Source organism: Crocodylus siamensis, chromosome 10 (genome assembly GCF_052110815.1).
Source record: "Crocodylus siamensis isolate JL-2025a chromosome 10, ASM5211081v1, whole genome shotgun sequence".
NCBI classification, from domain to species: Eukaryota; Metazoa; Chordata; order Crocodylia; family Crocodylidae; genus Crocodylus; species Crocodylus siamensis.
Window position 1 is genome coordinate 55,976,208 of NC_143404.1, and position 27,897 is coordinate 56,004,104.

General features: G+C 47.9%; 1 protein-coding gene across 6 annotated transcripts in view; it reads left to right on the top strand.

Annotated features, from left to right (window-relative positions):
* PLCG1 (phospholipase C gamma 1) overlaps positions 1–27,897 on the top strand; it is an 82,710-nt gene that overhangs the window by 41,001 nt on the left and 13,812 nt on the right. For all 6 annotated transcript variants that reach the window (XM_090020956.1, XM_090020955.1, XM_090020953.1 and 3 more), the window contains 20 exons: positions 550–702; positions 1,851–1,944; positions 2,422–2,469; positions 10,132–10,216; positions 11,572–11,655; positions 13,225–13,247; positions 14,690–14,762; positions 15,150–15,251; positions 15,999–16,117; positions 16,845–16,930; positions 18,331–18,451; positions 19,198–19,366; positions 20,550–20,672; positions 21,793–21,894; positions 22,885–23,072; positions 23,783–23,983; positions 24,373–24,492; positions 25,378–25,558; positions 25,962–26,039; positions 27,572–27,675. In XM_090020956.1, the coding sequence (XP_089877082.1) occupies positions 550–702; positions 1,851–1,944; positions 2,422–2,469; positions 10,132–10,216; positions 11,572–11,655; positions 13,225–13,247; positions 14,690–14,762; positions 15,150–15,251; positions 15,999–16,117; positions 16,845–16,930; positions 18,331–18,451; positions 19,198–19,366; positions 20,550–20,672; positions 21,793–21,894; positions 22,885–23,072; positions 23,783–23,983; positions 24,373–24,492; positions 25,378–25,558; positions 25,962–26,039; positions 27,572–27,675 (2,254 nt within the window). The remainder of the gene's footprint in view (positions 1–549; positions 703–1,850; positions 1,945–2,421; positions 2,470–10,131; positions 10,217–11,571; positions 11,656–13,224; positions 13,248–14,689; positions 14,763–15,149; positions 15,252–15,998; positions 16,118–16,844; positions 16,931–18,330; positions 18,452–19,197; positions 19,367–20,549; positions 20,673–21,792; positions 21,895–22,884; positions 23,073–23,782; positions 23,984–24,372; positions 24,493–25,377; positions 25,559–25,961; positions 26,040–27,571; positions 27,676–27,897) is intronic.

The window sequence follows — 27,897 nt, forward strand, 5'->3', positions numbered from 1 at the left end:
CCCAAGGGCCTGACCAAGGCTGCCAGTTTTGCAGGAGACTGTTCCAACCAAGCAGACCTGTGCTCAGTTTAACCTGTTTGACTTCCTCTCCCACTAATTTCTCAGCAATTCAGTGATGAAATGTCTGTCCAGAGCCTAACCTTACTTGAGCTAATGTAGGCCGACGGCTATCAAGACGCTGGTAGGCAAACCCCTCTTCCCTTCATGATTTGAAAATGAAGTGCAGAGAACAGGCTCCATTTTTCTGTTCCTGAGTTGGGTTTAGTATCATACTTTGTCCCCAGCCTGTATAGAGAATGCAGTAGTCCAGTTACGCACATCACCATATAGGACTGGAGCCTCCGTGGTTAGATCTGCTGATTCCTTTTCCTGTCTTTTGTCTGTCTTTCAGGAACTTGTAGGCGAGTATCCTAACTACTGGACCACCCTTCTGCTTTGCCTTTTAGTTTCTTGAGTTATGTTCCTGGGAGTCTCAGGTGCCGCAAACACGGTTTTTCTGGGTCTCCACTCCTCTAATTGCATTTTCCTTGTTTTTGTTGCCTTCCCCAGTTGATATCCGTGAAATCAAAGAGATTCGTCCAGGAAAGAATTCGCGAGATTTTGACCGATACCAGGAGGATCCCTGCTTCCGGCCAGACCAGTCTCACTGCTTCGTCGTCCTCTATGGAATGGAGTTCAGGCTGAAAACTCTCAGCCTGCAAGGTGGGCCTTCCCTTCTTGTAGGATTTGGGGACGTTATTCAGATTGCAGGGTCCACTGGACAGAAGCCATACCTAGCTCCGCGTCTTGGGCAGAACTGAGCATGTTGGCTATCACCATGGTAGGCAAAACACTCCAGTATTTGAATTCCTAGTGAGAAGGCTGAAGAAGCTTGAATACCCCTAAGGCCAAACCTTCCTCTTATTGTTCTTTTGAGTTTAGGGAAATTTTCTCTAATTTATCTTAAGTTGTGAGCTTAAATGGATGGTTTTAAACCAGTGCCATTAGGCTGTATGGACACGCTTGTTTTGGTTGAAGAGCAGCATGTCTAAACCTTCTGACTTTAGCTGAATTGAAACATTCAGTTCTGTAGCCAAAGTAAGGTTGTCCTACAGCCTGTTGGCCCTGGTTTAACTGCATCAGCTGAAATAACAACTGATACAAGTTAAACCAGGGCGACTTATCCATGGAGACAAGCCCCTGTTGGGCGCTCACGCTGGCTGCTCCATGTGCAGCACAATTGTGTTCTCAACCTGGAGGTCACCCAAATGCATGAGTGGAGAGATGTTGTTTTCTGTCTTCAAAGAGGATACAACAAACAATGGAGAGGTTAAAAAGAAACCAGCAAATGATCTAAGAATAGCTGCCTATTGCGTCTCCAGAGTGGCTTGAATGTCATTTCTTGAAAACAGAGGCAGCCAAAAAAAATAAATAAAGCCACCCAGACCTCTTCAGGAAACTGGATCAGAGCTTGGAGTATAGAGGTGAATGTAAACCATCCATCTGTGGGTGTCCTGAGAGACGGCAGGAGCCTACAAGGGAGAGGAGATGGTTGGAGAAAGTCTCCTGGGGAGAATTTGCTTCAGAGGGAGATGCTGTTGGGAGCGAGAGAGGATCAGTGAGGTGTGTAGTTACCGATGACGTAGAGTAAGGGATCCGAGAGGGCTCAGTCAGCACAAGAGGTCGGAGCAGACAATGGTGCTAGTTTATTTTTTTCACTGTTACTATAATAGGCAACAGATGCTGCAGTGGAGATTTTGATATGAATTTTCCTGCCCTGCTGGAGCTGTGCCTGGGCTTCCTGTGTGGACACTGGGGCCTCAGCATGCCCATCTAACACCTTCATATGCCCTGTTCCTTGTTTTTCACAGCCACATCTGAAGATGAAGTAAACATGTGGATCAAAGGGTTAACCTGGCTCGTGGCAGATACTCTGAAGGCCACCACTCCCCTGCAGATCGAGAGGTAAGGCAAGCAGGTGGGATGAGAGAGGCTAATGCCCCTGAGGCCCAGGCAGGTGTAGTGTACACTGCTGCTCTGAGAGCTTCCTCCACACAGCTCTGCCAGAGCCCCTTGCTCTTGGCTTGGCCTCTGCACTGTGCCTGTTTTGTCCCTTGAGCCCATCTCTGCCAGTGCCCTTCTCCCTCCACCTTTTTATTCAAGCCCGCAGGCACCTTGTCAGAGTGAGGAGAGCCTTCTCCCCTGCCCAGCAGCACCCCTGCTGTTCCTTCCCATTTGGGAGCCCAGCACTGTGCTGGCAAACCTGCTGCTGAATTGTGGAGGTGTCTGTGGGGTATGAACAAGTAGCCGCTGAGACCTGGGCTGAGAGACTCCATCTCATTCCACTTGCAAGTTGGGTGGTGTTTAAGCTCGTGTCTCCTAAACTGAAGGGCTTCATCCAAGATTTACTTGGCAAAATGTACCATGTATGTTGCCTTTCAGGTGGCTTCGGAAGCAGTTCTACTCGCTGGATCGCAACCGAGAAGACAGGTAATATAAAAGGCCTGTTTGCACGGGGGGGTGAGAGAAAAGGTTGGACCCATTTTTCTTGGTGTCAGAGTCTCCAAAGTGAAGAAGTACAAGGCATGCTTCTCACTACGCATGAACTGTCGGCTTGCAAACCCCAAATTTGTAACAATGGCATCTTAGTGCCTCCTGCTGAGGCTGCAAACCAAGACAGTTGTGCAGGCTGTCAGGGGAGCAGTTCTGCTGAAGTCTTTGGCCCAGGGAGCAGGGGTGAAGATTGCTTGTGTGAGTTCAGCTTGGCCACTCGGGCTTCTGTTTTGTAACACTTGACAGCATACGGTCCAAGTGTAAAAGCTGTTTCCATCTGCCTTGAAAGGGTCTTTGTCAATAGCAGTTACAGTCCAAAGCATAGGCTGTTGTTTTTTAAAGGAAAGTTTTTTATTCTTTCTTTGGGGAAAAAAAAAGCCTTAATAGGAGCCTGAATCTCTTCCTGACTGTTTTTAAACTTCCATAAAAACACTGGTTGTTTGTACTGACCGACTTCCCTGCAGTGAAGAGTGCAAAGCACCACGGTGCTGGGCTCCCCTGGGAGCCAGCAAGTGAAACCGACCCGTGTAGCCCCCATTGTCCATGCTGCAGGAAGTGCACAGAAAAGCAAATAAACAGAAGTTGCAGCCAAAGCTGCACTAAAACATCCTATTTTTATTACTCTCCTCCTGCCTCACTGCCCGCTCCTTCTCATCCACCTGGTTTGCTTTTGGATGACGAGCTCTTTGGGACATGTTTACTGTATGCACAGTATGTAGCTCAGTAGGCCGCATCCTGACTCAGGAACCTTGGTGGGGCTCCACTATAAATAATAATTCCCAGTCCCCCCGCCCCTGCTCCCCCTTCGTGCGGCTCATGCATCTTACGAAACCTGATGGGGTTTTAGTGGCATGGAGGCCTGAGTGAACTTTTTCCTGCAAGAGCAATGTTGCCCTTTCAGTCCTTGCCCCACTGATGTGGGTACAGTGTTCTCTCTGTCTGCCCTCTGCACTGGCATGGCCCAGATAGAGGCCTCTCCTGCTGAGGATGCTGTCTTTGGCCTCCTTTCAGTTTCCAGGATGTGGTTTTCTTTGCGGATGTTAACAGAGGACATTAACCTTTTCATATTGATTTTTTTTTTTTTTCCAAAGTGCTCCTTCCCTAGAGATGGGGAAACCTTTATTGATTCCTGCTGATTAGAGAGAGAGAGAGAGCAGAGAAGGTTGTGGAGGCAGCATGTATATCGCAACCTGTGCCCTCAGATTGCAGCCTCCGTATGCCAAAGGATTATACCTGCCCCTGCCTTATTTATTTAGGCTTTGAGGCCATGCGTATTGCCATAGTGATGGAGCACCTGGCAAGTTTTAAAATATTTCAGAGGATCTCCTTACCTGCTTCCCTGCCCCCTAACAGAAGAACATTGTATTATAAGCAAGCCAGCCAGTTCCACCTTCCTAAGGCTCAGTTATTCTACTCCCTATTGGAAGCTACTGCCACACGCCCTAGCACACTTGCCAAGGAACTTCTCCGTCGTGTTCTTGTTGGCAGTGCCAACAGCCATCCTGGGGAAGCTGCGTGTGCATTTGGGGCGTGGTTGGGGTATTGTGGGATGGCTTTGAAAATCTCCACCAAATATCTGACTGCTCGTTTGGGAGGGATCTCTTGATGCCTCCTCCACTGTTTGGTTTCTCATCCCCTGCTGCTCCAAGCCATGCCAGGCTGGTGCCCCTCTCACTGTGGCCCGCTATATAAGCTGTGTTCCTCTCTCCAAGCTGTGTTCGTGGGCAGAAACAAGGCTCTGGAGTAGAGCAGGTTGGGTTTACATCCAGGCGAGCCAAAATACAGGGCAAAGTGTCTGAGAGGGAGAGGTGGGTGCTTCTCATCGCTGATATCCTGACGGACTTAGGTTGATGTATCGTGACTCGGTGAGATGATGTATGCAGGACCAGGGAGATGATCATGCTCTGGATTTGGGAGAAGTGAAGGTATCTTTTTGCAGCTGCTCTGATGCACTCAACACCCCTCTGTTGTCGTGACTTGTCTTTTAAGACTGTGTATCTATTTCCACTGCTGTCTGTGAGGGGGAGAGGAAAATAAGATGCAGGATCTGGTTTATATAAACCAGAGTCTCTGTTAAACTGAGGACTGATCAGGTTTCTGTTTGTGTGGGATGCTAAGAGCCAAATTACCAGCTGCGGCATCCCAGATCTGAATGCTGGCTACTTCTCTGGTGTGTCTAATCGGCTCCTTTGTGTGCAAAGTAGCTTTTTGCATACTCAGCGACTCTATACAAAACTGATGCAGGTGCTGTAGTGGGCATGCACTGATCTGGAGATCAAGTGTAAAAGAGAAGGAAAACTTGGCCCTTAATGTAGTTTAACACATCCAGTCTCCCACAGTGCTGTTTGAAAGAGATCTTCAAGACACATGGGGCACAACATTTAAATACTGTAAGCACACCCAAGCCTTCTGCCCAGAAACTACCCAACTAGAACATGCGTTCTTTGCTTGTCTAAAGCGAGTAAGATCCATTTCTGTCATTTTTTTTTAACATTGTCTCTTTCCACTAGCATGTAAAATAAAGTCAGCAACATGCATTTTCTCCAGCACTAGGCAAATTGTGTGAGCCTTCAGGTGAATTCAATTAAATGCAAAAAAGTGAAAGCAGCAAGCCTTATTTTTATTATCCAGACTAAGAGGGGCAAGATGTTTGACTAACAGCATAAAGAGTATAATGAATGAGGCTTGAATTCTTTCCATTTTAGAACAACCCAAGGTTCTTTAGTAAAACATGCAGCAGTTAGAGGGAATTAAGAAGGATGGGGTGAAACAGGGAGTCTGGACTCGGAGCTGGGATTTCATCTCTGGCTTTGAACCTGGAAGTGGCTTTTGAAAAGGAGACTAAACTGCATGTTTAAAAGTAAGGATCTTTTAAAAAGCATCAATAATCACTCCCTCATCCTTCCCCACCTGCCACCCCAACCCTTTTGTACCAGGTTCTTGGAAGCTGGAAAAGATGATCCCTGTTTGCATTCGTCACTGGGGTCCTGGTCCAGCAAGCTGGCACATGCCGTTTCACTGGTTGCAATGATAGTGCTCTCATAAATACTTATGCAGCTTTGTAACTGATTGGCATAACGAGGGCCCGGGTTTCTATCAAGACCCATTATAAACTAGCTTCATGTATGCCAGCAGTCTTCCCACACAATGACCAAAATGTTGACAAGCTTGCAAATCTGAGGGTGAGCCCCACAAATGCATATATACACATAATGGCTGATCAGCATTTCATTTGCCACACCACTGTTTTCAGAAGGGGGATAAGAACGGCAAGTTTACATCCCGCTAATCCAGAAAGCATTAGCATTAGTTTCAATTGCATTTTGAGGGCAAAGTTACAGTACAAAGGATTTGATGGGGCTTGTTTTGCCAGAAGAGATGGTAGCTGGGATGGGTGTTTGAATGCTTAGCTATGTCTGAGCCTCTTTTTACATACCTTTAAAAAAGCCAACCAAACAAAACCTACTATAAGCAGAGGCCTGTTACGTTATTTTTAGTTTTTTAGCTCTAAAATAATTGACAGCTGCCCATCTGAAGCTCTCAGCACTGTCACATCATCAGCGCTACAATAAATCAAATTAATTCCAACTCCTGGCTGCCTCCCAGGAGCAGATGGGAAGAAACTGGGCTCATCCACTGCTGTGATTTTCATTTTGCTTTTTATCTCCCTATTAATACCATTGCAGCTGGGCTGACAGTGTCACTTGTCAGCTGCCAGAACTTCAGTGATGTGCGGCAAACCCTGCCCCCCTGTGGTCATCTGCTCCTGCTAATGCTCAGTTGAAGCATTGTCACCGGTGAGAGTCAGGAGGCTGCAGTACTGAAGCAGCTAAACAAAAACGGCATGGAGCCATCCTCCCCGGCGATAAGATGGAACTACTGCAGGCTTCCCTGCCCACATCAGTCTTGTTCTGCCTTTTGTGAGTGTAGGGTTAATCCTTCTCTGTTTTCCCTCCCACCGTGGAAAGCAGTAACCTGGCAGATGGGACTCTTGGCTCATCCACTGAGGTCTGGAAATAATAAACAGATAATTACTGGGTTCCATTTCCTGACTTAATCATTGGAGGTAATCCTCATACTGCAGGCTCTTAAGACTATCCATCTTGGGCTGTATCTCTCTGGAATGTAGCAGGACAGGTTTTTACTGAATTTAATCAATGCTTTCCTGCAAATACTACAAAGCAAACCCCTCCAGTTCCCCTCCCTGGGGGGCAGATTGGCACCTGTAGGTTGTAGGGCGCATCCAATTTTCTGCAGACAAATCTGTATCTCACACTGACTTGCTTGGGATTCATCCACTGGCATTGGGCAGTCATACGTCTTGGCAGTGGTTTTCAACCTTTTTTTCATTTGCAGACCCCTAGAAGACTATGAATGGAGGTGCCAGACCCCTCTAAATTGTAGGTGTGGGTATTTATATACTTGTGATCATAGCCATCTTTTGTGGACCCCTTAGACATAGTCTGTGGGCCCCTAGGGGTCCATGGATCACAGGTTGAAAACCGCTATCGTAGTTGTTAGACGCTGGCTTTCGCTTTGGAACGTCAGCGTGTTTCTTGGCTACGGAGATAATGTGGGTCAACATATTCAGCAGTGAGTGAATGAATTGTGTGAATTTTTTATCTGAGAGGTCAGATTGTGTTGAGCATTTGCATTTTCTGCCCTTTCTCTCAGTGCCATCTCTCTCTGCCACACAACTTTGACTCTCCGTCCCAGGCTGCAGACTGCCAAAAAGGAGCTGTGTCTGTAATGACCTGGGTGGGTCGGAGCCGCTGAGGCGTCTGCCTCCTATTGTACCTGACATGACATTGCCATAGGCTGCTGAGACCTCTCACCTTCAATCTGTGTGACTTACGCTGTTCCCCTATGGCAGAAAGGGGTCAGACCCTGCAGGTACTCAGCTTGGAGCTCTCTCTGAGCACAGGTCATTGAGACTGTGGGTGTCAGATGACACGAGACCGGTGCCCCCTGTGAGTCTGTCTGGGTGGGGGCCAGAGATCTGGCCTGGGCCTTGCTTTCTAAGTCGTAGTAATTGCAGGCAGTGCCAACATACATTTCCAAGCCCTGTATTATGTCCAATAGAGATTTGCAGTCTATAGCTGCTCCCATTGAAGTGGGCTCAGACTGACGTGTTTGTTTCCCAGTGCTGTTTGCCTCAGATCCCAGTTTATTTGCACAAGGATCTGAAGCAATGGACTGTGTTAGAGCACCAGATCCCGCTGTGATCTGGTGACCAACTACTCTGAGTGTGGTGACAGCTGGCATGGCCCTGTAGCATGCTTCTGATACTCTGTCGTTGCAGTTCTTTTTTACTGGTCCCAGCCTTTATGTCAAGACGACTTATTTCTTCCCTAGGATCTGAGAATGAGCTGCTCAGTGAATAAGAGTTTGTGTAGGGTTGTGTGGTAGCTCCCAGCTGCTACAGGCTCCTTCAGCCTGGGATTCATCCAGTGTATGCTGACACTAGCCCCGGCATTTATCTCTTATCCTTCCTCTCTCTGGGCTTTTTGGAAGTTGTGTCTTCGTGGCAGGGAAAGATTTCTGCCAAGGTTTTCAGTGTGCATGGTGGGAAGGGAAATGTATGTTTGTAATGGGAGGGATTGGAAAGCTAAGGCATATATATTCTTGCTTGTTTGTGTGCGCACACGCGCACATCTTCTGTTTCTCATGCATGCATCATGGAAAATGAGTGTGGGGAGACTAGAAAATGGCAGGATGCCAGTAAACGCAAAGATTTAAAGATAAATGTTGGTTTTTTGTTTTTTTTTTTGCTGCTGCCTTTCACTGCTAGGTTTCCAGTATTATTGCTGCCAGGCAGTTCTCTCACTTGGCTCGGTGTGTAAGGTGCAGGTATTGAACAAACTTCATTTTCCCTGGGAGGGCCAGTCTTTTTAGTGTGGATTGAAGCTATGAAGTCTTCCCCAAAACATCTCTGCCTGCGTGCCTTAGTGACTAGTGCCCCCCTGGCGCCTCACATGGCATTGCTGCTATTCCAATTCGTTGTCTCCTTCCAGTACAAGAAGCCCTTTAAGCCAAGGTAGGCAGTGGGTTGTTTGAAGGCCAACCAATTCCCCCTGTCATCTGCACCCAAGTTCCTAGAGGGGCAGGGGTCCTGTCCTGTCCTGGCATGCCTCTGCAGCCTCGGGCTTTCTCTTGCTACCGACCCTTCCCCTCCCCAGACACGCAAGTCTGAGGATCCTCAAAGATGACCTGCTGCTTTGTGTGTGCGTGTGTCTGTGCACGTACAGGAAAGATGGATGGAAAGAAGGCTGCGTGGTGACGAGAAGCGTCTCCTAGGGTGTTTTACCTTGTGGCACCTGTTTTGTGATTTGTCTCTTGATGCTTGTCCTAAACTACCTGCTGCAGTGGTCTGACCTCTGGACATGTGCCGCCTCCTGGTATCAGGCATGCAGTAGTGCCAGTTGCAAGCCACCAGCATTGCTCTCCTTGGAGTCCTGTCCCCTTACAGCCCCCATGTACCATGTCATGCACACCAAACAAACCAGCCCTCCAGAGGCCCCCGCAGCTGTGCTCTGTACACGCATGCATGCCTTCTCTCTGAGTTGCACAGTACTCGGTAAATCTCTGTTAAATGTTGCTCTCCCATTTTAAGACATTAAACCATCTTTTTTTTATCTTCCCTTTCAAGATAAAGCTGTGCCCATACTCTGAGGGGCTAACTCTCTCCTGGAGGGGGGAAGTCACAAATGGAGATATCCATCTTTGCAACTGACTGCCTGTTGCCAGCTGGGTGGTTTACTTGTCTGTACGAAGGGGGAGGGAGCCATGTGCTGGGCTTGTGGTTTTTCTGCCGAAATTCCCTGTCCTGTGGTTAGAAGCTAGTCGTCTTTTTTTCTGTAGAGAGTGCCCAAACCAGCACCAACCATACACTGGTATGGGAGCCTCCAGGCTTCTCCTCACATTCCTGGCAATTGGGAGCCTTCTCGGGGCATTGTAGCTCAGTGCACATGGGGTCTTGTCTCCTTTCCCTCAGACAGGTGGCGAACCTTTGTCCAAAGGAGTAAAACAATGCTGAACTGCTCCCATAGTGAGCAGGTGTGTCTTGCCTTCCTGATGCTCACTTATATGGTCTCTCTTTGCCAACCATCCTAGTCCTCCCTTTTCCTTCTCTTACCCCCGTTCGTTTTGCAATCACTTCTGTTGTAGTCGGAGGCTGGGGGGCTCCACGATTCGTTCTGTTGTGACTGCCTGGGCTGAAGGGCAAATGCTTGTGTGACTCGGTCAATCCCACCTCTCTCATCCCCCAAAATAGCACTAAGTTGTTCCTGGAACAGTTTTGTGGCCAGTTGAAGCCCAGTGCCTCCGTCTACCCCGAGTGGGTTTGCATTGCCCTCTGTGGACTGAGGGGGCCAGAGGGCTTGCTCTGCCAGCCCCCAGCAGGTACAGTGTGGAGCTCCTGTGCACTGTTGACACATTCATTGATTGCTACCACCCTGGGCTATATTGGGTGGCTACTGCTTTTTGCTTCCTTTCAGAAATGCTCTGCTTTATGAGTGGAGCACCAAAGTTTTGGGGTTGGGCTGTTTGGGCCATGCAAGCTGAGCATCTAACTATGGTTCTGTTTCCCCTGGCAAGCAGGATTTCAGCCAAGGATTTGAAAAACATGCTCTCTCAAGTCAACTACCGGGTCCCAAACATGCGGTTCTTGCGGGAGAGGTTAACGGTGAGTTCTTGGTTTCCACCCTGCAGGGCTCCTCTGCAGCTTGTTGCCTGGTTTTTAATGGTCTGTACCTGTGACCATTCTTCTGCTGTGTGTTGCCATAGTGCAGCAGTTTCCAGCCTGTCCTGAAAGAAATGTCCTCCCACTTCCCCTTGTGGTAAACTAACGGTCCCACTGCACCCAGCCCCTGGCCCGTTTCTGGCCAGTTCTGTTTGTCCCACCCATTTTTACCTTGCCCCTGACTTCCCACCTGTTCTGTCCCATGTGTTTTAGCACCTGCTCCCCATGTGTTCCCTTGCTCATGGGTGAGAGGTGCATGCTGCTGCCTCTGATTTCTTGTCTGTCCTCACTCGGCCACAAGCTGCAGGAGAGGAGGAGTTCAGACCAGTAGGTTGCTAGCTGATCTTACACATAGTCTTCTGAAAACAGTGAGCTGATCCTGGAGCTGGCCAAGTCATTGGTCACCGTGTAACCAGGGCAGCTGGCAAGACTGATCTAGAATGATGGACAGTTATCCACTCCTGTCTCATGACCATCGAGTCTCTTCAGGGTCCCACTCCATTGGGTTGGCAGTCACTGTCATCAGAAGAATTCAAAGCACTGGGCACACGTGCAATCAGTGAGCTTCACATTTCTGGGAAGTAAGCAAACAAGAGCCCCCTTTTATAGACGGGGTTGCTGGGAGTGCCACAGGCACAAGACGTCAGTGGCACAGATGGGAATTAAAGCCCGCACGTTCTGCAGTCTCGTTCTCCTACTTTAGCCACATAGCCGTGCACTGAACACGGATGCCAAGCTGTGAAGGCTGTCTTTGTCTTTCTTACACAAGAGTGCAACAGGGATTCAGATTTCCTGTGAAGAGTCCAGCTCCCCTTGGCAGGTGCAGAAGAGGCCAGGCTGAGTACCTGTTCTTATCTGCTGGGTGAGCCCCTGCAGTACAGGAAGTACCGAGGGACAGTAGAATACGATCATCTGATGATTGCCTCCTGTTCTCTATTACAAATAGGCCTGAAAGTATGGATGGGGCTATGGGGCACCACCTCTCACACAGTGCTGCAATTGATAAGCAGCTTATACCTCTAAGAGTGGTAATATCTTGCACCTTCTGCAGGTAAATTAGTGTTTTGTGAGACCTCCTCTGGTGATACCTGTAGGAGGGAAACCTGAATTTCTGGGCATGGCCACTTGGACCATGAGTGCCAGTGGGCCAAGTTTGGCCATCCTCTTCTCCTTCTGTGCAGGGACTCCTTGCCTCCTGCAGAAGGCCCCAGTGCAGGAAAGTGTTTCCAAGCCACGAGCAGGTCAGTCTCCCTGGTGGATTATTGTTGTTCTAATACTTCTGCTTTTCTTGGCTGTAGGATGTGGAACAGAGGAATGGGGATATAACATACGGCCAGTTTGCTCAGCTTTACCGAAGCCTGATGTTCAATGCCCAGAAAACGGTGAGAAGGCTCAGATTCTCAGGCCTTGGGGAGGGATGGGGAGGAAATGAGCCATTTTTGCAGGGAGCTCACATGCCAGGCATTGCCTTGCCATGTAACCCCCTTGTTGCCTTTACACACTCTGTCCTTCTGCTTCCCTTTGCCCCTGTTGCAGCGAATGCTGTCCTGCCTCCATGAGCTTGCTTTCTCTGCCAAACCCGTAGTAAAAGTGTCCTGGGTTTGTGTTCAGATATTTGGATCTGCTCTTAAGTCTGTACAGCAGGCATTCCCATGCCCTTTTGGAACATCCGAAATCTTGAGTGCAAGTATCCAGGTCTATCTTTTTTTTCTCTTCCTTCATTAGCTGATGGATTTTTCCCTGGTGTAAAACCAATTTTTAAAAGAGAGGCTCCTCTGCTGCCACCTGCCCTATGGTGTACCTGTCTGCCCATAGCATGCCTACCTTTGATTCCCTCTCCTTGACAGCTGCAATGCACCTTCCAGCATCTTCCTCCCTAGTAGGTGGTCCCCTTCCAGTGGCTACAGGGCTCCTGTGTTTTCATCCCCACTCCCACCTCCCTTGCTTTTCTAGTGTCATTGCACATTTAGCCATATCTGCTGGCTTCCCACTTCCTCCTGTTGCTTTGTGTGCTCTTGCAACAGTATGAACGCTGGGTGTATCCACTTCAGAGGTTGAGATGCTAGCCTGTTTCAGTGCCTGGGGGCAGGGTAATGAGATGGGGAGTGTGTCAGTTGGGAGGATGACAGGCAGTGAGCTTCCAGCCTAGAGTGCTGTGCGTGACATTGCCAGGGGTTGCCATAACATCAGCAAATCTGGTGACGGAGAGAATTAAGTATTTCACAGTGGAGCCATCTCCTGCTGTGCATCCTATTGTTCCCTCATGAGTGCTGGATGAAATGTTGTTTCCAGAGGCCTCAGCTGTGTTGTGTGGAGTTTCTGGCTTCCTCTGAGCATGTGGCTTCCCTTAACTGTTCTGCTCAGATAAGAATGGGATGATCAAACTTTTAGCATGGAGCTTTCTTTTTGGTTGGGACGCATCTGTTTCCAGGGGCTCTGCTTTTAATCACTGTATCCAGTTCCAGAGGCATGAAAGAGCAGAAAGAACTGCTGTCCTGCCAGGTACCTCCTAGGATGGTGGGGCAGCTTCTGTCATCAGGATGAGCTCCTGTTGAAAGCTTTGCCTGTTGTGCTATCAGTCCAGGCAGTGTGAAAGTAGTGCTACCTGATTAGAACTTGTGGCTTGTCCCCGTTTGTGGTAGCATGGGTGGGTGAAGGTAAGATTGTCCTGTGAAAGGTGGTGGGTGCTGGGCCTAATTGATGGGGGCTTGGTATTTGTGGGAGGAGCGAGGGACTTTCTGTCCTAGGTACCTGTGTTTTAGCACAGGCTTTAGTCTGAAGTACAGCTGACCTAAGTTCAAGTGAAATGTCAACGAAGGATCTAAGAGAAGAGGGCCATGTAGGGAGCCACTACTTTAATACCTTTGTTCCATTGGTGCCCAAGCTATGTTTGAATTCTTGCCATGGAAGCCAAGTGGAAAGGCTGATGTTTGTTGCTTTTTTTGTTGCAGATGGATCTCCCATTTCTGGAAAGGTAAATAACTTTAATTTTGCTGGAGCTGCAAGAATCTTTCTTTTCCTTTTTAAACTTGGTTTGGTGTCTGCAGCTGTACATCCAGGCATGATCTGGATCATAACCAGAGAGGATTCACTTTTACTCTTTCAAAACTACTAGATCAGGAGGTTAGTAATGGAGCCCCTTGTCTCAAGCTGTCCTAAGGGAATCCAGCCCAAGTTGGTTGCACTCCATTTGTCAACATCAGCATGGTTTCCAGGAGGCCATGCATCGCATCACAAAAGCCATCCTCCATTGGCCACGGTGTTGGCAGTCTCCTTCAAGAGGCCAAGCTTGTTTAGGCCAAGGGTGTCAAAGATGAGGCTCATGGGCCAGCTTCTGTTCCTGGTACCCCACTGTCTGGCCTGGTGCTGCTCCTGTGTCTGAGGACCCAAACACCACTGGACTATAGCCCCATGCTCGGCACCCAGAAATGCCACACGCAGAACCTGCTCTAGGACCCGCAGGCAAGGTGGGTCCCAGATCAGCTAGTGCAGGTACCACGTGCGGCATGCATCCCAGGACCTGTGCTTCACCCGGCACAAGCGGCATATGCCCGGACCAGGGGATTTGAGAGGCACTGCTTGCTTTAGGCCATTGGTAGTGGATTTCCCTTAGCGCTGGTTCTACCCAAGCGATTCTTGAAGTACGTTGTTCAACCACACTCCTCAAGGGTCAGTGTACAATTGTGCTGCAGCTAAATACATTGTTAAACCTATTCGTAGAAGGCAGGGATGGAAGGACCCAATACTTCACTCAGTTCATCTCTCTCGTGCCTTAGCTGTTCTAGTTCTAGTAATCCCAAGCATCAGGGCTTCCCTTTTGCCCCTTGTTTGACCCATCCGCAGCGCAGTGCCTCTCACTGGGGGGAAGTTGAGAACAAATAAATAGCAAGATTTTTTTCTTCAGCTTCATCCCACCCCCCTTCCATTCCCTGTTGTATAGTAATTGCTCTACCTCCTTGATGTGCATGCCCTTCAGATGTCCGTGGAGCTTTACCATTTCCTGCCTCGAGTTAATCCGTAGGTCTGCCTGGCCCTATTGAGCCCTTTTAGTCGTTGGTTATAAATCAGTCCTTCTAGTTGCTTAGCTATTTTTGCTGTGTTTCCCTGGGTTTTCTCTCGATGTTCTCTTTCTGGTATCAAGGTGCCCTGAGGCATAGGTACAGGTGGATCAGAGGAGTTCCTGTATCCATCTTGCTGTGCTGCTTTCATTTGTGTGTGTGTGTGTGTGTGTGTGTGTGTGTGTGTGTGTGTTGCACACTCTCTTTTACAATGGGGTGGGGCTCTACTGTGTTTCTCTGAGGTATGTTGAATTGGTTCCTAGCATGTGCTGTTTGGATCAATAGTGACTTCCTATATCTTGTGGATGCCAGAGCCTGATGGGATCACTGATCTTGGCATTTTTGTTTCTTCCTCCAGAAGTGGGGAGAGAGCTGAACACTACCGGGTGTCCTTGCTGGATTTCCAGAAATTCTTACTGGACTATCAGATGGTGAGCTGAGCAAGGGCCCAGGGTGACAGGGGAACGGGAGCTCGGTGTAGGCCATGTATTGTATAGTCTTGCTCAGTGTTGGCTGCATTTAATCAGCTTCATAGTTGGTTTCCATTGCTGAGCACATACTTCTTGTGGCAGCAGTTTAATGATAGATAAGGTATTTAGTGAGATTTCCTTGTATGTGATTATAAAACATGGGGTTTTTTTCTCCCCATGGAGGGGACCTCATCTTGTATTCAGCTATATACAGTAGATCCTCTAGTTGAAGGAATTGTAAGTTGGGTTTGTGTTTTTGGTTGTTTTTTTTTTTGGGGGGGTGTTAATCAAAGCTTTACCTTGTATAACTCAAAACTTTTCACCTCCCCATGCCCTCTGTGTATGCAGGAGCTCTGGGCTACAGACCTGAACCTGGTGCAGGAGTTCATGTTTAGCTTTCTGAGAGATCCACTGAGGGAGATTGAAGAGCCTTATTTCTCCTTAGATGAGGTAAGACTCTTGGACAGCTATTGCTGCAGAAGGAGAGTATGTGTGGAGGTGGAAGGGAGTTGAGAATAAGGTGAAAGAGAGCCTCAGTCACTCCGTGTGATGTGACTCAGAGTCTGAGTGGGTGTGTGCTGTTTTGTATGACCTTTTGTCCACATTAGCAAATGCTGCTTGCATTATCAGCCATTGTTGCATCTCTTTAGTCAAATGACTTCAAAAAGCTATATTATCACTATGGCGTACAAGAGAATTTAAGTCCCCGCTCCCTGTGACATAGACTGGACAGCAGGAACCTGATGTCCCTGTGTAATGATCTCATGGCATTGGGAGACCCCATTGGACATTAGTATTTTCTTGAAATTTGAACTATTTGGGCATTGATAATTATTCCAAATAGTCAAAACTGTTGGCAGAAAAAAATTAAATTCAGGTTAATGGTCCTGGCTGGTATAAATGCATTCTGAGTTTCAGAAAAGAAGGTGAAGCTGTAACCAGTGTAAGAAGGGCAAAGCAGTGGAGTCTTCCAGCACTGGGACTTTAATCTTGCTCCCAGCTGAATCAGTCCAGTGACTTCAGTGGGGATTGACTCAGACCTTTCTACTGTTTGTACTTGTACGAGTCACTGAGCAGCCCCCACTGGCTTTGGCGGTTGGGTGGGGTCTGCACTGTCCCAGCCCATGTCTGTGCCTGCCTTATCACCAGCATAAAATCCTAATTCACACTAATGCTTTCTTGTTTCTTTCTGGTCAGTTTCTCACCTTCCTGTTTTCCAAAGAGAACAGCATCTGGAACTCACAGCTGGACGCGGTGTGTCTAGAGAACATGAATAACCCCCTCTCCCATTACTGGATATCCTCCTCGCATAACACGTAAGGGCAAAGGAAACTTCTCTCATTCCATCCATCTTGTTCTCACTCTTCCAGATGTCCTGTTCTGCTTTGTGATATTTTACTTCTCTGTTGACCCTTTCACACACACCCCGTGACATGCCAGTGCCAGACGACTTCCATTCTGTGGTCAGCTACATCGAGGATACCTATTTCCCCATAGTCCAGTCTTCCTTGTTGCTTGATTCTCAGTGCTTCCATCTGTGCGTGGCCAGATGCACCCCTGCATTGGTAGGAGGTTGAGAGCCTGAGCTGTTGTCCAGTCATTTTGCTTCTCTTGATGTTCTCAACTTCCCTAGCCCCTAAAGAGGCTTGTAAGGAAAACCCTGGCAAGGCAAGATCAGCTGTTTCACTTACCACAACACAACAAACTTTTAGAAACGTGGAAAGGAAATGTCCTCTTTAAGGCCAGTGTTAGTCTAGCAGAGCAAACGGCATTATCGCTCGCTGGAGTTTATATGCCCATTTGCTCAGTCAGAGATGCCACAGCAGGAATATGCACAGATCTGAGGTTTGAATTTGTAGCCCAGCAGTGCAGGGGGTGACTGGACTCGCACCTTTCATGTACGTTTGGACATGGGGTATTTGGGAGGTCTCCCCTTCTCTCCCCTCTCCTCAAGCTTTGCACCAACCTACTTGATTATGTGAGGCCCTTTGAAAAGGACTCATAGCATATAGTTCCTGACAGCATGTTTCTTCTGCATCAAAGGTACCTGACAGGAGACCAGTTCTCAAGTGAGTCGTCTTTGGAAGCATATGCTCGCTGTCTGCGCATGGGCTGCCGGTGCATTGAGTGTGAGTACCCAGCAACGGGCTGGCTTCTGTCTTTCAGCAATGGCATATTGCTGTCTCATGAGGCCTCTGGCTCCTATTGCAGATAAATGAGAAACTGTAGTGCTGTGTGTGAGCCTTCCCTTTTAGGAAATGGTTTGCCTCAGGGGCTGTGTCTTGAGCTATTTTAGAGGGTGTGCAGCCATGTTTCCATCTTGTGCCAGGTAATACACTGAGCAGTAGGGCAGTAAGGCAGGTAGAGCTCCAACTATTTTATACCCCATCCCATATTTAAAACATTTTGGCCTAGGAATAAGGACTGGGACTTTGTCTTTCTCTCTCCTTCTGCTGTATTCCAGGAGACAACCTGCTTCTGCAGTAAGACACAAGCATAGGAGTCTGGGAATGGAGCTGGTTTAAAAAAAAATTCTAGTCTTCTCCACAAAATCCTCTGAGTAAAACAGTCTCTCTTGAGAAATTTTTTTTTTCCAAGAAAAAAATCAACGTGTACTGTAGACTTGCAGTGAAACAAATTTCCATTTAGCACTTGGTTCATCAGAGCACTGGAAATTCAGTGCAAATTAAATTGTTTTCCTGAAATATTTTCACTTTCAAGAAAACTTTTTTTTTTTTTCCAACTGCGGAAGAAAGTTTCAGTCAGAAAATGTCAGTCGGCTCAATCAGGCTCTAATTTCATTCTTACACTAACTTGCTCCGTGACCTTGGTGAGTCACTTTATCACCGTATTTTGTCCCCACCTATAGGGAAGAGATTTGCTCTTTTAGCTTTGACTGAGGTCTAACCCATGGAAGTTTGTAGAGTGTTATCAGGGTGTTGCATGAAAGATGCAGGAAGTGCTGACATCAGTATTGTTGTCGGGTCCTGCTGCATATTGTTATGACTCCAGTTATGCCCAACCTAACTCAGGCTTCTGGCAGATATGCAAGTAAAGGTATGATGGGATCTGCTTCAGGACTCCCCCAGTCACAGTTCCTGCCATGCCACATATACATGGCAGGAGATATGAGTGCGAAATCCAGCATCAGATCCCACCACACCTTATTGTTAGTGCAGGCGGAGCCTGGAATCATGATCCTGGGCTCTCCCTACACTGGCCAGTAGCAAGATCCTGCAGCTGGGAGCTCTGCCAGCTGATGGGATTGACTGGTGAATCTTAAGTGTAACGTGCCAGGCTTCAGTTTGTATACATGCAGGCATCAGAGGGGTTAATGCGATTGTGCGCGACTGTCTCTCACTACACTGGATATTTGTTCTCTCACAAAGAACATGCATTTTGCCACTCCTTTTTCCTATCCAGTGTAGATCTCACTGCACGTAGCTCTGCAGTTCAATTCAGCCCTTGTATCTCTGTCTGTCTTATGTCACTGGGCTTCAGTTAAGTTTCCCATTTGGTTCTGTTGCAGTGGATTGCTGGGATGGCCCAGATGGGATGCCAGTGATTTATCATGGACACACCTTAACCACCAAAATCAAATTCTCTGATGTCTTGGTCACCATCAAGGAGCATGCCTTTGTGACCTCCGAGTAAGTCAAGAAGGGATCCTGGGATCTCACTCATCAGCAGTTTGAGTCTAGCATGGTGTACTGAAAGCAGAGACTTTATAGAGCTGAACCAAATTCAACTGGGGTGAAACACTTATGTGCCAGGGACTTGCACAAACCTCCACATTAGGGTTTGAATGGGAGTGAAGTGACTTGCCTTTCTGCACAGAAGTGGATTTAATACATAAACACTTTCCAGTTTGATCAATGAACATGAACTTAGCGTCAGGGAGCTCCAATCTATCTCTGTCTTTAACTCCCTGATGCAGGGTAGAGTCCTTATACCTGAATTTAGCATTAAAGTGTCCTTTAATGTTTGATGTCCTAATACAGAGGCTAAGCTCCAGAAGCTCTGTGCAGCCTCCAGAATAATCTGTTCAGCAGTTGAAATACTTTGTTACTTAGTGAAAGTAAGCAAAGATGGCCAGAGTTCAAGGCCTAGCTCTGCCATGATCTTCTGTGTAACCTTGGTTAGGTTGGTGCACTCCAGTTCCTCCATGTGTACACTGGGAATAATGGGCTTTTCTGATATGATATGTATTGGGGTTGGTAAGTCATTTAGACCTGCTGTTCTTGGGCCATGTAAAAATCACAGAAAGAGAAGCTTTTGGAGAGATGATGATTGGCTGATATACAGGACAGGATTAACATGCCCAGTTCTTCAGTCCCACTGAGACACTGCTCTGATATTTAACTTTTTCGTTCCTTTCTGCATCTCCACTGGCCAGTTATCCTGTCATCCTGTCCATTGAGGATCATTGCAGCATTGCCCAACAGAGGAACATGGCTCAGAATTTTAAGAAAGTCTTTGGGGACATGCTCTTGACCAAACCAGTAGATATTTCTGCTGATGGGCTCCCATCTCCAAACCAGCTTAAGAGGAAGATTCTCATTAAGGTAAAATTCCTTTTCCAGGTCACATCTCACATGTAAAGTGGGGATGGGGAGCGCACAAATTAAGGGAGCTCGTGTAGCTCATAGGGGAGAGTTCCTTTTAAGTGGGCTGGAAGCCCACATGATAGTTTTGTTTCCCAGCTTTGGTGAATTAGGCTAGATTTTTCTGGAGGCATCAGGAAAAGTCAGACTGTGGATCAGGATCCAGATGTAAATGTCTGGTGGCCTGGCTTCAGGTTCCATCTTTAGTTTCCCCCTTCCCCTCTTTTTGTCAGAGCTCTCCGTTATTTGCTTCACTGTTTGTACAGCCACACCTCCTGCTTACTGTGGCCTCTTGTATTGGCAGTGGACACTTTCTACTGTTCTAAAAGCATCGGCTGCTTAAAAGGGGGAACCTGTCCTAGAAAAGCAAGTAGAGTTGAGGAGCACATCTCTCCTTTATGGAGGCTTTGTGGAGAATTGGGTGGGATTTGGGTCCTTCTGGTCAATTTATAGAGAATGATTACTGCTTGATAGAACTGTACAGGTCTCAAGGTTCATTTAATCCAGTAACCTCCACAGATGTGGGTTTTGCCTATCCAGATAGATACGTGATTGTTAATTGAACTGTGAACTTAAGTGACCTCTGGAAAGTATCTCATTCTGGGCTTTTGGAGTTGTCTCTTTAGACCAATTGGTATAGGATCTAATTGCCATTAAATTGTAAAAACTGTTTCCAGAGTCATGGCATATCTCACAGAAAAGGAGGGTAGAGATGCACCCTATAGACTAACTGAATCAGAGACGTGCAAGATGCTAGGGAGCTCTTGCTTATGAAAGCTTATGCATCTCTGATTCAGTTAGTCTATAAGGTGCAGGCCTATCCTGCTTTCTGCCTGACTTCAGACTAACATGGCTAACTACCTTTCTTTTATGTCTCAGGTAAAATTGTCCATCGAGGCTCTTGCAAAGCCAGAGGGCACAAATGCACAGCAGTTTTTTTAGCATCACTCTTGACACTTCACTGAAGTGGGGCAGGTTGGGGGGAACTTTTGATCTAGTGATTATGATCTGGAGGGAGTCCTTAGTAGTGATCAGAAGAACTTTAAGGATGTTCAAGTCAGGGGCAGAAACAAAATAACACCATTTCCTTTGCAAGCACCTTTCCTCCTCTGAGGTGTTTTAACTTGCATGTCTTGTTCTGCAGCACAAGAAGCTGGCGGAGGGCAGTGCTTATGAGGAGCTGCCAACATCCATAATGTATTCAGAGAATGATATCAGCAACTCAATAAAGAACGGGATCCTTTACCTGGAAGATCCCATCAACCATGTAGGTTTGACAGCAGCAGAAACACCATCTGCTTCAAGTTGCCTAGGGGCTATTCAGCTAATTGGACCCCTGTAAACTGAACAAGACCTTAGTGGGCAAATCACTAACCTTTGTGTCCTATGAAGCCATCCTGCCCGAGAAGGGTGCGAGTCAGTAAATGAGAACAGCCTAAAGTGTTCGAAGGATTCTGGCTCTGGTTCAGGACCTGAATCTCTTCTGAGTTGTATTTTTTTTAATTAATTAAGTGCCCCATTGGCAGTATCCATTTACAGTGTATTCAAGAATCCTTTGTCTGATTCCCCAATTAGTTTGCATCACAAAACAATTTGCAGTCTAGTGCTATTGTGGTAGTTTGTTCTGGAAAGTGTTCTGAAGTTGGATTAGCAGGGTCATCTTAACTTATTGGGGTGCGTCCAGTCGTGTGTGGACGTTTGATTCCCCAGGGGCAAGTAGTAGTGATGCACCTTGCACTGCATCTGCTTGTCCGCAGGGAATGCCAATGCCTTGCATGCTTTGGCATGCAGCAGGTTGCCCTGGGGGCAGTAGGGAAGGCTGGGGCAAGCACTGTGCTGGTCCCAGCAGCCTTGCCTGAGGGCCTCCCGGAGCTGCAGGCACAACGATTCTGCCGGGCGGAACCTGGCCAGAAGCCGCACCACAGCTCCAAGCAGCCCAACTCCGCTTTTTAGCAGCACATGCTGCTCGAGTGTGCACTGCTTCAAGTTTGGTTTTTTCCCCACATCTGTCTGTCTGTCTAGACCCCTAGATATCTGGGGTCAAAAAAAAAAAAAGGGGGGAAAAAAAGGAGCAGCACATGCTCGGGCAGCGTGCCCTTGCAATGCTGAAAACCCTGGACTGCACGGTATGTCGCACTGCAAACGTGTTCCCTAACGGATGACTGCGCTTGTCTGGACACACCCTTGGTGTCTTATAAGCTACGTCCCAGGCAAGGTTTTATCTGTCATTAATCATTTTCTTATGTGAGCCCTGAAATTCACCAGTTCACCTCCCTTTGTTAGTCCTACCAACTACAGGGTGAAAAACTCTGCAGCAAGGCATTAGACTTGCATGCTTCTTGAATGAGTCCTTTCTGACAGAGGTTTCTTTCTGTGTCTCCCTGAAGGAGTGGAACCCACATTACTTTGTCTTGACCAGCAACAAAATTTATTACTCTGGGGAGACCACGAATGACCAAGGAAATGAGGATGAGGAGGAACAAAAGGAGGTAAGGGCGGCACATTTGGGGACCTAACATTTGGCATCCATATAAGTGATGATTGCACTTACGAGCATCTCTGCTGCGCGCTGACTTCACCAGGGAATGTGGGTGCTTGGCATCTTCAGAGAGCCAGCCCTTACCTTACCTGTCTCAGCTCTTATTTTCTGTATGTGTAAAATGAGGGCCTTATTCCCTCCCTAGATAATGGTATCTGAGAGCCTTGGGTTGTGATGACTCAATTTTAGTTTGGGGCTAAAGCCCCAAAACAGTTTTGTTTTATGGGGAGGGAAAAATTGTTTCAAATGTTCTATGGGGTTGTTGCATATTACACTTCGCATGTTAGCCACATTTAAAACAGCAGAGTCTGAGCATTCAAACAGGATAAAGCATGCCAAGTGCTTTTGTATCGTATCAAGATTACACATTTTTTAAAGTGGCCTGTCTCCTGATTGTCTTCAGTAATGTTGCCTTAACCTGAGACTGGTCCATAGAGATAATAAAATCAGTTGTGGCCCTGGAGCTGGGACCTGCAATCCACTGATTTGTGTTTCCCAGCCCCAGGACTGCATGAGAGTCTCCAACCAGCTCTGGTGGCTCCCCTGCCTGGGACCCAAAAATCACCTAATTATTTTGGGTCTCAGGCCTGGGAGTGTGTGGGAGTCTTGAACAGGTAGTAGTGCAGTCCCAGAGCTGAGACCAAAGACCAGCTGTTTTTCGGTCTTGATCTTGGGATGGCACCAGAGTCCGTTCAAGATTCTGGTGTGGTACTATGATCTATATTTAGATTGTAGTAAGCATTAATATGTAACTGCTCCAAAAACTTGAAGTCGCATTAATGATTACTACTGTCCAACTATAACATGCGCTAAGTGTAACATGCAATGAGGCCCTTAGCCTGTAGTTGGAGGGTTCACCACTTGGAGCATAGCAGGCCCCTGCCATAGCAAAGTGGCAGCACTCAGTAGCTTGGAAGAATCAACCTCTTTCTCCTGTCAGGTGAGCAACAGCACTGAACTTCACTCCACGGAGAAATGGTTTCATGGCAAGCTGGGGGCTGGGCGTGATGGGCGTCACATAGCAGAGAGGCTGCTGACAGAATACTGCATAGAGACAGGAGCCCCTGATGGGTCTTTTCTGGTGCGAGAGAGTGAGACATTTGTGGGAGACTACACCCTCTCTTTCTGGTAAGGACTTGCAGGTGCTGCTTAAATTCATTGCTGCTTTTATCAGTGCTAGAGCTGTCTTAATCCATGAGCTCCTTATAAATACCCCTTTATGGTATGCCAGTAATGTTGGGTTCAGTTCTTAGGGAATTTCTTCCCAGGCAGCTTCTTTGCACTCATAGCCAAGATAACTAAGTTGGTTAGTTGCCATCTTCATGCCTCAGTTCCTCTTTCATTGTAGTAAGGCAGGTGATATCTAGCTCATTGAAGTCTCTGGGTCTCAGTTATGGAAGGGTAAAGTCCTCCAAGACCTTTTGATGAAATGCATCCTTTGTATTAGGAATATGAATAGCCCCTATGCTTCCATGTGCCCATGGATGATGAGGATTTCTTCCTCCTCCCAGGCAAATAGCAATTTGCTTCTCTTAAAGCACACTGGATTTCCTTTGCTATGTGCTGTTCATGGAATATAGCAGAGGTACTTCTTGGCCTAGGACTGAAGACACCTCTGAATCCCAAAGCACTTCACTACTTGGTGTTCAGTTCAGCTGGCCAATTTTGTTCTGCAAACCTGAGCAGCCAGTGACTCGCCTGAGAATATAACACATCAGCATCTCATCCACTTGTATTTGGCAGTGGCTATTTTAATACCTGCCCTGAGGAATCCCTGGAGTGGGATGCTGGGGCAAGCAGCCCAGAGCAAGCCACTCTTCCCTTGTTTTGCTCTGCAGGCGCAATGGGAAGGTGCAGCATTGCCGTATTCACTCCCGCCAGGATGCCGGCAGCCCTAAGTTCTTCCTGACTGACAACCTGGTGTTTGATAGTCTGTACGACCTCATCACCCACTACCAGCAAGTGCCACTGCGGTGCAACGAGTTTGAGATGAGACTGACGGAGCCTGTGCCACAGACAAACGCCCACGAGAGCAAAGAGTAAGGGAGAGGGATTGGCGCGTGGGTTGGAACCAGATGTCTGTCCTGGAAACTGCTGGGAGGTCCAACCAGGCTAGCTTCTTTGCAGTGTTTCCTTCTCCTCCCCCACTTTGGCCCTTTTGTGGCTGAATCCCACCTGCTCCTCCACAGAGCACTAAGTCCTCAGCATTAACCTCTTCAGGAAGCAGGCATAGTGGCAGCTGGCTAGCAGGCTCCCTTGCCCAGCCAGCCTGCCATCCCTTCCCCTGCTATGCTGGGCACTGGTCTGCAGAGGAGCCTGTGCTGGTCGGTTTGATTGCATTGTTCTGGGAGATGGAACTAGCCAGCCATTGGTCCTGGAGCTCACCTTTGGGCAAAGCTTTCAGCCAGACTGGTGCTCTCACCCACAGGTGGTACCATGCCAGTCTCACCCGGGCCCAGGCAGAGCACATGCTGATGAGGGTGCCACGAGATGGAGCCTTCTTGGTGCGCAAGAGGAGTGAACCCAACTCATACGCCATCTCCTTCCGGTAAGCAGCTCTGGCAGAATGCATGGATAGGGGAGAGTCCTGAGGGAAGGGATTTCTGCTGTGTTCAGGTGTCGATGCCCAGGAGTGCGGGTGGGGACAGGTGGGGTTGGTGTGATTTGGGTCTAGTTTGGGAATCTATGTGAAGAGCCATCACTTTCTTTTCATGCCTCTCTGGGTTGCCCCTTTCTTGCTCCCCTTTTAATTTTTACATGGGTGTGTAATGTTTGCTCCATTGTGCACTTGCATACTTTAAATCATCAACTGTTTGGCTGGAAATGCTTCCCAATGCAAAGCTGAGGCCACCCAGAGCTGTTGGTCTCTGCTGCATATTGCAATTAAAGTCTCCCTTTGTGGAAGCTCCTGATCTCTGTATCCCTGCTGGCCAGTGTGATTCAGACAAAAGGTGGGTTTTTCTGAAAAACATGGGAGGCACCAGATCCAGCCTTTCCACGTGATAAGTGTCAGGTGGTTTCATGGGAGCTTGCTTTAGCTGCACCCTGTAAGACGCACCCCTGAGGCTTGCATATTGTCTTCCCTTGGCCTCTTCCCCACCAAAAGCCCATGTGAACCTTCCCAGTGCTTTGGATGTTTTGGAGTTCAGAGCTCTCCTGTAACTCAGGGCTGCTCAGTTCTGGGGATTTGACTCCGGGCTCCCTTGTGATTCTTGGTGTGACCCAAGATGGCTTTACCTTTTCTCGGCATGTCAGTGTCCTGCTAACGTTCTGTGTCCAACCACTCTGCTTGGTAGCCAGGAGGACCACAGATGTGGAGGGAATGTGTTGGGGTGAGGTGAGGCTTTGTTCATTATCTGAACGGCCTTTTGGAGAGAGAGGGAGCATCTCCATGATTCACCACGCAGCATGTCTGCTTGTCTCCACATACCAGGGCGGAAGGGAAGATCAAGCACTGCCGAGTGCAGCAAGAGGGCCAGACTGTGCTGCTGGGAAACTCAGAGTTTGATAGCCTGGTGGACCTGATCAGCTACTATGAGAAGCACCCGCTCTACCGCAAGATGAAGCTGAGGTATCCGATCAACGAGGAGACCCTGGAGAAGATCGGGACAGCGGTGAGTTTGGGTCGGGCATGGGGGAGCTGATCAAGGGGCAGCCCAACAAATTCAGAAGAGTCCAGGTTGAATAAGAGTTTGGCTGGGCTGGTCTCTTCTGGGGCTGTTTGATTGCCCCTTGCTTATAGGTTGAATGAGCGTGTGTTGCATGTAATACCAGGCTAGCAAAAGGAGCTGTGATTTTCCGGCGTCATGTTTGACCTGTCCCAATCGACTTCACAGGGATCCTGACCCCAGGCCTCCAAGGGAGCAAGGGCTGTTTCTGGTTAGATGCAGTCTGTATTTCCTGCCTGTTAAGCCTGTCTGAGTACCTGTCTTTGACTGCTACCCGACAAAGGGAACTGCTCCCCTTGCAGTAAATCGCATGACTCCACCTGACATCTTACGTGCTTCTGTGTTGCAGGAGCCAGACTATGGAGCCCTTTATGAAGGGCGCCACCCAGGATTCTACGTGGAGGCCAATCCCATGCCAACGTTCAAGGTATCCCCTTGCTGTTCCATATTTCTACATTGATGCTAATGACTTGCAGATTCAAAATCTCCTTTCCAGTTGTGCCCAAAGGGCTTTCTCCTGCACTAACACCCCATGCAGCTCTGCTCCAGGCAGCCACTGACTCCTTCCTGAGGAGGAGGAGTGGATTTCCGGGTGCCTGGAAAGAAGACAAGGCTGAGTGAGGTCTGGTTGCTGATTTTTTTTTTTTTTTTTTTTTTTTTTTTTTGCAGTGAGTTTTTGAGAGTGGAGGTGATGAGTTGCTTGTTCCTCCCCCGCCCACCACTAGGTTGCATGCTTAGTTCTGTTTTCAGGGTCTCTTACTGTATTATGCAGCAGAGAAATCCCACTGAGCATGCCTCCCTGTGGCATTGTGTGCAGCTCATCTGTTTTGTTCTATATGCTTTGTCAAGATAATGTGATAACCCCCAAAGAAGTGTTGTCTGACAGTTCCCCTGCAGAGCTGGCTCCGGGGATCACTGCTTTGTGGGCTATTCCTGTGTTTCAGAAGGCTGCCTTCGGGAGCTTGGGGAGTACACTTCGGTCCCCACCAGTTAACTCCCAAGGGAGGGAAGAATCTGCTTTTTCCTCTGGGGATCAGAACATCATGCATGGGTTAAAAACAGTCTGTTCCTGCTCCCTCTGCTGGCACATGCTCTGGGAGAGTGACTCCAGACATTCCTCTCTGAAGTTTCTACACATTTCTTTTCACTAGGTTCTTAGCAGTAGGATAAAGACAATGAAAAACCTATTACAGCTTTGATTCTTTTTTTTCTTTTTTTTTAAAGCTCTGCACACAAACTCATGCCTCGTTTGCAATGGCCAACTCGGAGTCTGTACATAGAAAAAGCTGTTTGCACATCTGAGCAACTGAATGCAAAAAATTCTTGTGTACATGCATCTCCTGTGGCATGGGAGACTGCAAGCCAAAAGTGTGTGCAACTCCTCATGTGCTGTTTAGAAAACCAAGTTTGGGTTAGGGCCCTTCTCTCTTTCCATATGCCTTGCAGCCCCCCTGAAAGCTGGTCTTTACTCTTTGTTCTGAGTGAATTTTGATGTATAGGCAGTGGTGTTTTGTTTGTCAGCCATAAAGTTGAAATGCAAAATCAGACCAGGAAGATGGCTACTAAGTGAGTCCATTCTTGTATTTAAGATGACTTCTATGTTGGTTGATGCTAGGGATTGAACCCTGGACTTCTGGAGCTGCACACCTCAGCTGTTAGAGTGAACTAAGGCTCCCAGCCTCTGTGGACAGGCATGGGTACTCATTCACCTGGGGGTTATGTATTTTCCGTTAGTTGCTAGTTCTAATGAAGCTAATGATTGGGGCCTGTCAGTGAGCCAGTCCTGCTACTATGAATCTCAGGCTCTGTGCACCCCTTCAGTCATACTTGCTATGGCAGCATGTAGTATAGAGGCAGTTTTTCAGCCTTTAGTCCCCTCTCATCTTCTCTCACTATTTCCATTATGACCTCAATGCCAGCCCCTTAGACTCATGGCTCACAGCACTGTTGCTTTTGCAGTGTGCTGTCAAAGCCCTGTTTGACTATAAGGCACAGCGGGACGACGAGCTTACCTTCACAAAGAATGCCATCATCCAGAACGTGGAGAAACAGGAAGGAGGCTGGTGAGTTTCCCCATGCTGCTCCTCAGGGTGATGGAGATGTTTGGCCTTCCTGACTTGTAACGAGACACCTGCTAGAACACAGCTTCCCATGTCTGCAGTCTCTGAGGGGTGCAAGGGCATGAAGACTAAACTTGCCCTTGGACTCCTAGATGTTGTCCCATCCAGTCTATGTAGTGGTACTATGTGGGGGAGAAGACTTAAGGAGTGTTGCTTCTATCACCT